The following is a 14,100-nucleotide window of genomic DNA, read 5'->3' as shown; positions in this document are numbered from 1 at the left end:
TTAAATGATCTGTATGCCATCTATTAAACAATTGCCAAAATTACAATTTGAAACATAAGCTAAAAAATACACATTCCTTCTAGTATGCATAAAAATATAGTCAAAACTAGTCTACCTAAGTGTCAGACAGAGTTATTCATACCAGCAACTTGAGTCTATAACACAGTGTCATACAGGCATTATTATGCAGACCAGAAGCCTTTGGAGCTTGTTGGAAATGCAAACTCATCACAGCCATCCTATGACCCACTGAATCAGAGTATCTGGGCATGGAGCTCAGAGACTTCATCAAATATTATCAAATGTTCAGATGAATCTTACGCACATTACAATATGAGAACCAGATATATAAGAATAACAAGTAATCAAGTGTATTATATTTGCAATCACCTCTCAGATCCTATCAGATATTTGTGTCCATCATTCATTCTCCATTCATTCAATGCTGTTTATTAAGCCAAACGTTCGCTCCCTTCAAAGACTTCCAGCCTACTCCTAACAGAACTTCTATCTTCCTCCTATATTCCACAACCACCCGTCTACATATTACATACTCTTTGGGCCTGCTTCAAACTATTTCCTTTATTTTCTGTAAGCCACAAAGAACTCAAGGTACAAACCATAGTGTTTTACTTGCACCTTCTCATAGCACCTTATTTATTTGATAGTTGGGAGGTTCTCTGTGATCTATTTTATTGATGGCAAATACTGTCTGCTCCCCTAAACTCCACCTGGAAATTTCTTATGTGAAATTATTGATAAGTCAAGGAAGAAAAATCATGAATCATATAAATTTTTAACAAATCACAGTGCCATAGGTTATTAATATTGAAAAAATAGTTGCAAATGGACCATTTTTTATTCTTGCAGCATATAGATAGTTTAACTGATATTTTATATATACAAATGGTCAGTTCTATCCTTAAACTATAAAATTATAAAAAGAATGAAGTGCATTTTCTAAAACAATTTAAATGCTATAAGGAAAATATATTTACTTGCTGAAAGCCTAGGTAATCTTGTATGGTTGAAGATGCATAAAAGACCAAAGCATCTGTAGTGACAGCCAGTACAAAGCCGTTCAGAGCCTACAAGGATAAAAAATTAGATTAGTAACAGAAGTTAACATTGTTACAACAGACTGTCACATTAATGGGAATTGCTTTTATCTCTGAAAACATTCCTTCAAATGTTTAAAATTATTATACTTAACAGACACACCCCACACCTCTGAAATCAGAAGCAATCTATTCAAATCTTCTGGTCTGGCAAAGGCAAAACAGCTAAATTTAAAGCTCCAAATAGAAAATTTAATAGAATATTGAACCTATCAGACTGCTTTTTTAGAGAAATACAGCAGGTAAAGGTGCTAATTAAAGAAAAATTTAGATAGGAAAAAATGCATTTTTCTACGAAGACATTTTTAAGCACTGATGAAATATGTAATTTGGATCCTTTGAAATAATTATAAAACATTAAGTCCTTTGGGCTGGGGATTTAGCTCAGTGCTTCTGCTGCCTCCCTTGCAAGCACAAGGACCCAAGTTTGAATCCCGATACAATAAAAAAAAAAAAAAAAAAATTAAGTCCTTTACTGAAAAACAATGCACATAAAACACACAGAATTCAAATATAATACAGATAGAAAATAAACAGCAAATAAATTTATTTATTCTATCTGCACTAGGCTTCTTTTTCTCTATCCCTTGTCTGCTTCTGGTCAATTATTTATTATTATTCCATATTATTTCCTTAAGTTTGGGAGTTATTCCCTGTTTTTCCATTCTTCACTGGTTATTCTAATTCAATGTTAATTGATACTTTTATTCTCTCCTTTGATAATGAAAGTATCTAAGCTCACATTAAGTGTTTACTGTTATATATTTTAATTCTAAAAAACTTCCCTATTTCCTGCCTGAGTTCAATTTGGTACATAACATAATTCTTTGCTATGTGGTCATGGCTTACACCATCAGAGAACTTTTTTCCCTATAGGTGAAGAAGTAGTACAGTTTAGTTTAAGACCCATATAGTGTGTAGTTAGATCTGGGCTGAACTACTATCTCTACCTCTTACTAGCTGTGTGGCTTATGTGATTTACCCCTTCAAGCTTTAGTGTCATCATTTCACAACCTGGCACTATATTGGGTTGATATGGCGACTTGTCTAACTTGGTACCTAGGGTGGGGCTGGCACTCAGTCACTGTAGGTACCATACTATATGACTGTGGGAATGAATGAAGACTGGTTTACACGATCATGCCTTGGAAATTATAAAAGGATATATGAGTAACTAGCTCATTCAACACTTACCAAAGAGGACATATGCAAGTTGCCCCTGTGCTTATGATGCTCAGAGTTGGTGGATACCTTCAGTATGAAATAAGTAAATAAAGTAACAGTACCTGTCTTTTCACTCTAATCCTTTCACCTTCATGACCTTGCTCCATGACATAATTTTGAGAACTTGATTATAAATAACATCTATTATTTGGCAGTGTTTTTCTAAATTTTTTTAATGTATTAAAGTGGCTTAATCCTTTCCACACCCAAACTGCGTATCATACTCCAGTTTTACAAACGAAGAAACTAAGGTAAACAACTATACACTTATTTGCCCAAGGTCATAGTCAGAAAAATGCTGTGCCAGGAGGTTAACTTGGACTGGCTCAGTAGCCTTGGTACTTAACCATCATGAATTGATGCCTTACAAATTGACTATTTGTGATTGCAAATTGTGGCCTGAATCTCATTCTTTAAATACAACTGTCATGTATGATTTGTGAATGCAGAAATAATATATAATTCCTGGTAATATTGCCAGGAAAAAGATTCCACATATTGGGAACTTGAATATTCAATAATAAACATCTCAAATTTGATATTCTTAAATTTGATGGGCAGTAGTAATATATACCCATCACTATACTGTTTCATCCTAAAAATATCTTTTTTCTAGATAATACTAATAATTTATTATTCATATTATTTTAGAGAACTTTTTCAAACACTAAAACACATTTAGTACATCTAAATAAACATGTTAGAAGAAAAAAGGATAATTTAGGACATAGTATCAAATCCTTCTAAGCAAGTGTTGTCAGAAATAAAATAAAAAACAAAAAGAATAGATGCATAACGCTTTTTCATACAGCTCAAATGACCTTAAATACCCATAAAAAACAAGGTTATTACTTATACTGAATTATTATCTGAATTTGCAAATTATCAGAAAGAATGCGGTAACTATGTATTAACAAAAGACAGCATTTTTTTAGTCACACATTGTTGCCCTCTCAAAATCATGTTGAGGTTTCCTTACTATTTAATACAGCATGTGAGAAATAAATCACAATTCATACTGCCTAAGTCCTTCAGAGTATACATCCGGCCACCACCTTCCCTGGGTGCTGGATATGGAGATACAGGCTTTAACATTCGCCCTGTTGGTTTTCAGTCTTACTTAGGTTTAATTCCTTTCTATCCCCTATTCCTTCTTTTCAGAATGGAAATGTTTATCCAGTGCCATTTAACTTTCTTTTTTATTTTTACAGGTGCTCATCCCTAAGAGTTTACTTTGAGTCTCAGGAGAGACTTTGGACTTGGACTTTTCAGCAATGATGGAACTTGTAAGACTTTGGCAACTCTTAAAGATGGACTAAATGAATGTTATATAATGAGATGGACATAAGCCTTTTGGGGACCAGAGGCAGAGTGTTACGATTTAGATCTGAAATTTCACCTCAAAGTCTCATGTGTGTGGAAGGTGACTGGATCACAAGGGTGCTACACACATAGGTAGACTCATGCATTAATTAGCTCAGAAGTTCATGTGCTATTAGAAGTGGAGCACGGCTAGAAAAGTCAGTCACTAGGGCTGTGATTTAGAAGGGTAAATTCTTGTCCCTCTCTCTGGCTTCTTCCTTCTTGCTCAGGTTTCTAGCTGCCATGATGTGAGCAGCTTTCCTCTGCCACACTCTTCTACCATGACATGTATTCCTCGGAGGTAGGCGAACATGGACTGAACATTGAAAATGGTCATCCATATTAAGCCGCTCATCCTTTAATCTGTGCAAGTCAGGTATTCTGTCTCAGCAATAAAAAATCTGATTAGCAGATTCTTCATAACGAAATATGGTCTTAAGCAAATGAGAGTATGTGACACTTCCTACTGAAGCATTCTACAAATGGCATTAATATAATTCATAACATGTGTGTTCATTTTATGTAAGCGTATTCAATTTTCAGATAGTTCTAGCTTTGTATTAGTACTATTCTGTGTCCTTGGCAAATGATATACTTGTCTAAACATTGTAGAGAAAAATCAATTGGTCATAGTCTGGGGATTTAGCTCAGTGGTGCTGCTACCTGCCCTGCAAGTGCAAGGTCTCAAGTTTCACCTTGGGTACCAAGAAAAAATGTATCAACTGATCACAATTTAAACTAGCTTACAAACTGTTGGGTCAATCAGTCCATATTTTCCCTTGAAATAAAGGATCTCACGTACAATCCAAAATGTGTCTAGTTATATTAAGCAGTAATTATTAGAATTTTTCCTATGGCCTGAATGAAGAATCTTTGTGTTTTAACTAAAAATAAAGAAAGATCCCCCCCATTAGGGGGTGGGAGGGGAATCATCCTTGAAGATATTCAACTTATTTATCATAATTAAAACATAGTAAATTTTGAAAAACTCAGAATTACAAAATTGTAATAAAAATGTTATAAATACTAGGCTACACTCTAGCATTCACTAATGAACTAATGGAGTTACCAAGACTTGTGCCAACTTTTCATTACACAGTGAGCTAAGTTTAGTTCACTGGATAGAACTGGAAACAATCTTGTGATGATAGCACATATTACAGCACATATCTCGTATCTCATTTCAACAAAATAAATACCTGAGACTGCTAAGTGAGAATCAAGCTTAGTATCAGTTCTAAAAGAAAGGAGACCTTAAAAAGATTTAAAATGCTTTCAAAGATAAATCTACTAGAAACTCTATTAGATAATAGGATTGTAGCTGTTGAGAAAAATCACAGCACGTGAGTGAAGTCAACAAAGCTGCTAAAAGGAAATGTAAGTCATAAGATAATATTGAAAAAGTTTGAGTTAAAAAAACTTAAAAATATTAATTAAAGGTACTTAAGTATTTTAATTGAGCTATATTCTGAAAGAGCATACATAAATCCAATGTCTTAAATACAACATGTGGGTGGATGACATAACCTGTAATGAATCCACTTTGCATAATTCCATTTATCATACAGCCGTGTACATCACTGTTGCAGATCACATGAAAGTGGAACAAAACACTAGACGAATCCTAAATAAACTGGTAATTATTAAAAGATTAACTGATTAATCTTACATTTATAATTATCCTTATTTTAAGAAACTGTATTTACTAAAATTTACCTGTAATAAAAATTCTCCTTCTTTTAAGTTCAGGCCATCTCTTAACTGCACTCTACAGTTATCCTGGCTTCCATTTCTGTCAGCAGGGGAGCATTTTAATGCAACTATAGAAAAAAAGAATGACAAAGTAAGTAGATTTTAAAATAAGCAATAGTAAAGGGCTACAACGGAAAACCCCTGACCACTAAATATAGAGATAATTTGAAATGCTGGTGTCTACTGAAACTATAACGACTATGTATATAAGCCTTTTGCCACTAAGTGGTTTCCAATTGTACACTAATGCCAAAATTGAAGCACATAATCAAGTTGTCAGCTGACAGAGACTGTACTAGAGGCAGCATGCTGTATTGCTATTTGTCTCTTCTAATGTGTGTATGTGTGTGTGTGCATGCACAGCACACTTATGTATGTATGTATGTGTTTCATTTGGGAGGCAGCAGAGCTGAATAGAAATAATAATTATAGCTCCATTTCCTTAAGCATTTATTATGCACTTCAAAATATATCATTTAAAAGCATGTGTTGCATGCCTGTAATCCCAGCTACTTTGGATGCTGAGGCAGTGGATGGCAAGTTTGAGAGACTCTGGGCAACTTTGGAGACTCTGTCTCAAAAAATTGTAAAGCGCTGAGGATGTAGCTCAATTGAATCCATGGGTTCAAATCTCAGTACCTCAACAACAACAACAACAATAACAAAAAAACAAAAAGAAAAAGTAAGCATGTGACTAATGCTCTTTGATATATCTAATAGATATGATGCAATATAAATTGTAGCTTTACTATTTACTAAATAGCAAAATAGCTAAATGTGAAAGTTTTTGAACCTGTTTTATAATATTCTGTGAAGTGGTAATTTTTAACAAAATCCATCCTGCAAAGTTGCTGTGAAGGGTAATGAGAATATGTTTGGAGTTTCCGATATACAGCAGATCAATTGTTCAAATAAATGGTAGCTCTTATACTAGCAGTGTTCCCCACAGCTTAACAATTACCTTCTTAGGAGTATATCTTCAATATACTCCTAAGTGAAATAAATAAAGGCAACATGTGTAAATACCGAATAGTTTCTCTGGTGTGAATAATCTGCAATAATACAGAAGATCCTAATAAGATTACTGACATTGCGAAATGGGAAGAAAGGAGCTAAAGGTGTAGGGAAGGTGGGACGGGTAGGGGAAAGGTAAAAAGGGAAAGGAAAAAAATGTGAGATAATGAAAAGATGGAAATAAAGTGTTTGTAGATGGGGAGAGGAGGAGGGGGTGAAGGGAGGGCAGAGGTAAGGGGAAAAAATGAGAACCAAGACTTGTCATGTAGAGGTACAATATCCCAACAATGAATGTAACTGTACTGTATCCCTAAAATGTACCGATAAATTCAATTAAACCTGAAAGAAAAAGGAAAAAAATAAATATCAAATGATGGATTTAAAAAAAAACAATTACCTTCTTATGAAATACAATCTTTTAAATAATTTCCATCTTTATCTTTCAATTTTTCTCATCTTTTATTTAACTTGTCATATTGAAATTAAAGAAATTATCAAACGAAATTGGCTTGCCTATGCTTTTAAGACTTTTTATTTCATTCAGTTTTTAGGTGCCAGAATAATCTGGCTCAGGCAAGAAGCAAGATTTACTAATAACCAGATTTTCTCTCAGTTGAAGCAACATATCACAGAAACATTATTCACGTTTGCAGTGTGTTTTCTGGTAAACCATCAGTGAATGTGTCACACTGGAATCGTGTGCCAAGTTATTGCCTTTGCAGAAGTTGAAAGATACCTCTCTGAAAGAAGAGACCAGAAGGCTGGCCTCCAAATAAAACAATTTCAAAAGGCCAGAGAACAGATTTCCTCAGGCCAAAAAATAGCAAGGCAAGTTGATCTAACAGTTTATCATGATCAAGGGAAATATTTAAACTTTTCTCACTGAAATGTACAGAACTGCCTTATTCCATAAATTATGTTCTTGCTGCTTTTTAACGGCCAAATTTGCAATGTAATAAAATCTCACAATGCCAAGTGAAAAACACTGCTATGTTTTCAAATGCTTAGATATAAAGCACAATTTAAATGTGAAGCACAATTTATACTAAGACTTGCTAATAAGGCAAAATCCAAGGGCTGGGGATTTAGCTCAGTGGTTCTGCTGCCTGCCTTGCAAGCACAAGGTCCCAAGTTCAGTCCCTGGTACCAAAAATACATAAATACATACATACATACATACATAAAATAAAAAACCCAAACCAAAATGCTTACATTACAAATAAGCCCCAAAATGGATAGATTATCATACTGTCAAATTAAAAATGCCTTAATAAACATTAGAGGATCTCAAAAATCAATTTTTAATCAGTGGCATTGATGTCAGTTCCAACTAGAGTCGATGACAAGGGAAAATTTTTTAACTACAGAGAAGATGAATAAGAAAAAGATTTCTTCTCAGAGTAATTATTTTTTCAGGCTTGTATTAAGGGTATTAGACAAAATAATTAGACATTAGAGAGGCCTTGCCTTTAAGTAGGGTATATATGCTATGGAAATAAAGAACCAGAAAAAAATGTTAAAAAATACTGTGGCAGAATAGGATTTAATTAAGTATTACAGGAACATAGAAGTTAGAAAAATTGGGAACAATTTTTTTTTCAAAACAATAAGGCTTAAAACTAAAAAGTGTTGTAAGGGCAATATTTAATATGCATGACTATTATTTATGTGCACCTTGGAAATCATCATTGGAGAGTTCTGTTCTTATGTTCATTATCAGTAAAGGATTTAAGTAAATACTGTGCAAAGATGAGTCCAGGAAGGGGGTCATTTCCCAAAGTCAACTAAAAAATACTACTGTGATGTTTTACAAAACTTCTTTATGCCTAGTTCTCTAGCCTTCTGTTAAGTTGCTATTTTCCTAACACTAATTCTCCCTTTTTAAAATGACTAGAAGGTATATTAATATTATTCACTTTCATATATATATATTGATGGCATTAATTAGAAAGCAATGGAATAGTAATGAGGTAACATGAGTTTCTATCACAGGGCTGCTTCCTAACATTGGAGTGACTTTAAATTTCTTAGTAACAGTGTATGATAATTACCACACTCTATACCCAGCATTTTCCATATCTTAGTTAATGTCCATAATGGTCTTAACAGACTGGCACCATTGTTTTTTCAATATATTAGAGAATGGAGACTTTTGGATGTTAAACTTCCCCAGGGATACAGCTTTAAGTGGTAGAGTCTGGATAAAAACCCATGTAGAAAGAATCCAGTGTATGGTGATTATCAACTCCTGTACCTCCTATACTTCTCCCAACATTCTTTACCAACCAACATTCTTTACCTTTAAAGGAAGACAATGCCACCTCTTGAGACAAATTTTTGCAGGGATAAAGTAACCTGCAGAATATCTGGGTAGTGCCTGAAATCAATCACTGACAATCAAAGACACAGACAACAGACTCTGAGCTGAGTTAAATGCTCTGAAACTATTGTGGGCAACTTATAATAAACTGAATTGTTTTCTTATCTTTATAGAGAAAGCACTAGTGAGAATTAATAAGACTTCTATGATGACTATTCCACACAGATTTGAAGGTACCTCAAAAGTATAATTTGTTATGTAAATCATGTGCATAATCAGATGTATAAGAGACTAAAAATTACACTACTACTGGGAGAGAGGGAGGAATTGAAGGGAGGGCTGGGGAATGGGGAAAAAATAAGAACCAAGATTGATTAAAGGTACAAATTTCCAAAAATCAGTGTCATTATATTGTAAACATTAAATGTACCAATAAAATTAATTTTTAAAAAATGATACCAGTATTTGATCCAGTTTCATCTCAACTGTGTTAAACTGGACATTTTAGATGTTTATGAAAGGTCTTTTGTGGGGAAGAAAGTAAATGTATGAAATAATAAATGTGTGATATTTATAAGTAATGTTGGCTCAGAACAAACTTTTGAAAACATAGTTGGCAAGTTTTTGGATTAACCAAATAAAAAGTATGACTTTTGAAATCTCTGAATGCCTTGGTCCTCAGTATTATCATTCTTTTGTGAATATATTTCTTATTAATGTAGTTTTTAAGAGTTTTTTCTGGAAGTATTATATAATTTAAAAAAATCACACTACTGAAATTAAATATGACAGTTCACAGGAATAAAATGCAATATCTGAAAACATCAGCAGCTGATTTTCCTACTTGGAGAGCATTTGGCTTACTGTAACAGACACCTGTTAACTGTAACAGAAATCTGTGGAGCATATACCACCTTTGGAAGTGAGAGGAATACCAATATAAAGACAGAATAATGTTAAGATATTATAACTGTTTTCTCATTAAGAGGTCTATGAAGTGATCACAAAGTACAAATAAGAGTTAATCTAATCAATGATGGACAATAAGGAGTAAATATATCACAGCATTATGAAACAGTTATATTTCAAATGACTCAAATCTTATTCCCATAAGTATTGACCAATATCTATGTTTCATAATAAGGTACTAACCTTCCTTCTACAGCTAAGCTCAGATTTTCATTTCTACCTACTACTAGCCAAATATCTCCTCTTCAAAAAACATGTTTTAAATTGTCCAACAGAGAAAATTCATGATGAAGAAATACCAGACCATGGTAAACTATATTTTGTTACAGTGGTTTCTTTTATTTATTTATTTATTTATTTTTTATTGGTACCGGGGATCAAACTCGGGTCCTCATGCTTGTGAAGCAGGCAGCAGAACCACTGAGATAAATCTGCGGCACTACAATGGTTTGTACATTTAAAAAATGATGCTGTGATAAATTACTCAAAAGTTAAATGCCATTCCCACAAATACAAGCATAAGTGCAAAGCAAAGCGTGCTGGTGCACGCACGCCTGTAATCTCAGCACTTGGGAGGCTGACACAGGAGGATTGCTGTGAGTTCAAGACCAGCCTGGGCTACACAGTGAGTTCCGGGTCAATGTCAACTACATAGTGAGACCCTGTGTCAAAAAAAAACTTAAAAAAAATATTAAAATTCAACCAAACACATGAATTTTTATACAAGAGAAAGAATTAAGTAATGCTACAGTTCCTAATGTAAGGAAAAAACATCCCCAGTTTCATTTAGTCTGCTATGAATGAGTACATAGAAAAATTACCATACAACATATTAAAAGTACCTAAAGGGAGTTTCTTCTATATACTGTGGGGTAAAAAAATACATATTTCACTTCAGTATATTACGTTTTCTTTTATAAATGAAGTGTTCTCCTTTTGAGAGAAGGAAGAAACAAATTAAAGAAAACCAAATGCTAAATTCCTGGGAAACAAAGATTAGGTCAGCATAGTTCAGTAGCTTCTGATAATACTGACAAATCTTCTTTTCTCCCTACAAATTTCTAAACACAAAGGTAGGGTAAATTCCATTTATAAAAAAATGCAAATGCTAATTTATATATTTGTGAATGTAGATGAAGGATCTAGCAGGTACTTTTTAAGCAAATTACTTTCATGTTGAAAAAGACCTTAAAAGTCAATTCTTTTACCATTCTCAAATGGAGGGTAACTTCCAGGCTGTCACTTAGCATCCTCCTACATATATACTCAGCATGAAATTCCTCTGTAACCTGGATTATATTTCTGCACTAATGAGACCAATCAAAGCAACTAATATAGCTCTTCAATAACAGCCTGGGTTGGATTTTCTTTTCACACATCTAAGAGCAGAGTTCAGACGACACTTGGAATAGCAGAATGTAACCAATCAGAACAGCAACTTTTAAACTTTCTCAGGCATCAGAAGCACCTAAGGCTTATTAATTCTAATGCTGTCCCCTCCCTTCTCTACAATTTCTGACTCAGAAGCTCTAGGATGAAATTCTACTGTCTTACTGCTAATAATCCCAGACGTTACTGAGGACCAAGTGCCACTCTGAACATTCGGATTTAGGAAATAACTCATGAATGTTCTGGGTCTAATTATCTCATATTCTTTACAATTATCATTTCCATGCTTAAAGAGCATACTTACCTGTGTGAGTATCTTTAGGAAATAACTCTAATACCAATTTGGTTGAAGCATGGGGTAGTAACAGAAAAGCATGCTCTGTTCAGTTCATATCCTTACCAAAGCAAAATGTCTCTGTTCACCAAAGTATTTAGATTTAAGTATGTGCCTCTTCTGATAAAAGAAAATGTGGAAAATAAACTGTCATATATTCTATCAAACACTGGAAAAATGTATTAGCAAATTTCCATCTCTAAATCAAAATACAAAACTAATTCAACAAAAGGATTCTCAGATGATATTGATATCAAGTCCCTACAAGCCATACAACAATAAAGCTCTCCAAGAAAACAAGTAAAATATTAGGGTTATATAGATATTATTACCTGTGTGGCAATGACAATTTTAAGATTTCACAGATCTTTTATTTTCATGATTAAGCCATTATAAGCCTAAAATGGCAAGTGAATATTGTTATTCCATGTTGAGATGAAAGCAGTGGGAATAATGATGTGAAAGGTCTTATCAAACCCACAAAAAATTAATTATCTGAACTGGCATCTGCATCTCTTGCCCGCCTGTCCTCTCATTACCAGACACAGTCTCCTGCATCTGTTATGAAGAAACAGAAACTAGACATACCTGAGAATCCAACAGCAAGAGGACAGTCTACAAAACTGACAATAAAAGGTATCCTCACATCATGTAGGAAAATTTCAGGATAGGAAAAAAAAACAGATTAAATTCAGAATGGACAGTTTAGGTTCTTTAAGTGGACCAATCCAATTTGACTGCTTATCTCTCTCTTAACCATCCACTGCTGACACCAAAATGACTATATGGCTTCTGTAGACAACCCAGGACCAGAAATTATCTTCTTTAGGATGATGAATTTTCCACTGGGACTTAAATTTTAGTTTATGTTTTCATGTACAATTCTCTCTTTGTCTACGAAATTGCCCCACCAAGTGATGGCAACTTAAGTAAACTCAGTATCGCCTTATCATAGTTTCTTATTCCAGATTTCCTTCCCCAGCTCATCTCATCATTAAAACATCTTATATTTGACATTTTCTCTCTTGCCCTACATGTTCTCCACTTTCATGGGTTAAACTATTAGTCAAATAATATTGTAATAACTCTAAAATTTAGTTTCCAGCTCTGAACATTAAGTGAATCTGAGCTACTTACTAAAATTTATCAATTAAAAAATAAAAGACTGCAAAGGCAGGATTAAAAGAGAAGTATTATGAAAAATGATAACTGGTAATATATGTTTGTTTATAGGCTTTAAAGTGATTAATCACATATGAATATAGTTTTTAAAACTACAAAAGCATATACTTCTATTAACCTGGTTATAATGCCTCACAGAAGATAAAAAGGTTACCTTTAAGTCTGTATTTGAAATTTTTTTTTCTCCTTGAGTTTATTGGTACATTTTAGGTATATAGTATAGATACATTCACCATTGGGATCTTGTACCTCTACATGACAGGTCTTAGTTCTCATTTTTCCCCCTTATCCCTGCCCTCCCTTCACCCCCTCCTCCCTTCCCTATTTACAAATATTTTATTTCCATTTTATCATTTTCTCACTTTTTTTCCTTTTCCCTTATTACCTTTCCCCTACCCTTTCCATTTTCCCTACACCTTTATCCCTTTTCTTCCTATTTCACACTGTCAGTTATATCATTAGGATCTTATGTACCATTATAGTTTTTCACATCAGAGAAACCATTCGGTATTTATACATGTGTGACTTATTTATTTAAAATTACTTAGAGTTAGCTTTAATATTACTCGAATGGTGGTCTTCCCTATAAATTCTTTATAAAAAGTTAAAAGCTTACATTTATGACTAACTAAGCCTGTTTATGGCCAACTTAGGATTCTAGACCCATCTAACACTATTTACAAAAGAGAGACAGACCTCTTAGAGCTTGAGGTATATCCCAGTGAGAGAACATTTTCCTAGCATACTTGAGGCCCTGGATTCAATTGCCAGCTTGAGGCAGGAGTTTTATTCACTTAATTTAAAAGATGGGACAAAATATACAGTACACAACGAGTAAGTTTAAGATCTGTTTAAATCTCAGATATTTCAATGTGTTTTTGTGTACTTTGAAAAGCAATCAAAACATGCAGATAAAAGTTTCTTGTATAAAATTACATAAAAAAATATTACATTTATTCATACAATCTAATGATTTATATATTGTAAAGTGAGATAACTGCAGGAAAGAGAGATTAAATGTTTGATCCAAAGAGGTCAGAATGTTAACTATAAAAGCTAGGATTGTGAATATTCACCTAATAGGAATGATCTACTATTCTTTTTTATTCATACATGTATAAATCTACTTGGATTTTGTTATATAAACCCCATAAATTAAAATCTAAAAGAAATTCTAGATTTACATAGTTTTAGCTACGAAGTTATCATCAATCTTATAAGTAGATTTTTAAGTTTTTAAATGGGGATTTCGGGTAAAACATAGCTAAATAACAAGCTAAAAGGGACAATGCTATGGTATATGATGATTTCTAAAGTGTTAAACTGTTATGCAAATAAATAGACATTCCTAGATTTACTGTGATACTAAGCTTTCTGTACATTCCTTGGCAAATGACTATACCGTTATCTAATTTAAGTTACTGAAAATCATATGA

The 14,100-nt window shown here is 33.4% G+C and overlaps 1 protein-coding gene across 1 annotated transcript in view; it reads right to left on the bottom strand.

The window, feature by feature from the left end:
- Ahr (aryl hydrocarbon receptor) overlaps window positions 1-14,100 on the bottom strand; it is a 45,641-nt gene that overhangs the window by 15,435 nt on the left and 16,106 nt on the right. Inside the window, exons 4-5 of the mRNA XM_010643392.3 lie at window positions 5,421-5,524; window positions 999-1,088 (exon numbers count right to left, since the gene is read on the bottom strand). Coding sequence (XP_010641694.1) covers window positions 999-1,088; window positions 5,421-5,524 — 194 coding nt within the window. The remainder of the gene's footprint in view (window positions 1-998; window positions 1,089-5,420; window positions 5,525-14,100) is intronic.

The sequence above is a fragment of the Fukomys damarensis genome, unplaced genomic scaffold, assembly GCF_012274545.1.
Source record: "Fukomys damarensis isolate Sample0158 unplaced genomic scaffold, DMR_v1.0_HiC HiC_scaffold_4, whole genome shotgun sequence".
In the NCBI taxonomy this organism is placed as follows: domain Eukaryota; kingdom Metazoa; phylum Chordata; class Mammalia; order Rodentia; family Bathyergidae; genus Fukomys; species Fukomys damarensis.
The sequence above is the reverse complement of the archived record's forward strand: the minus strand, read 5'-3'. Positions and strand labels throughout refer to the sequence as shown.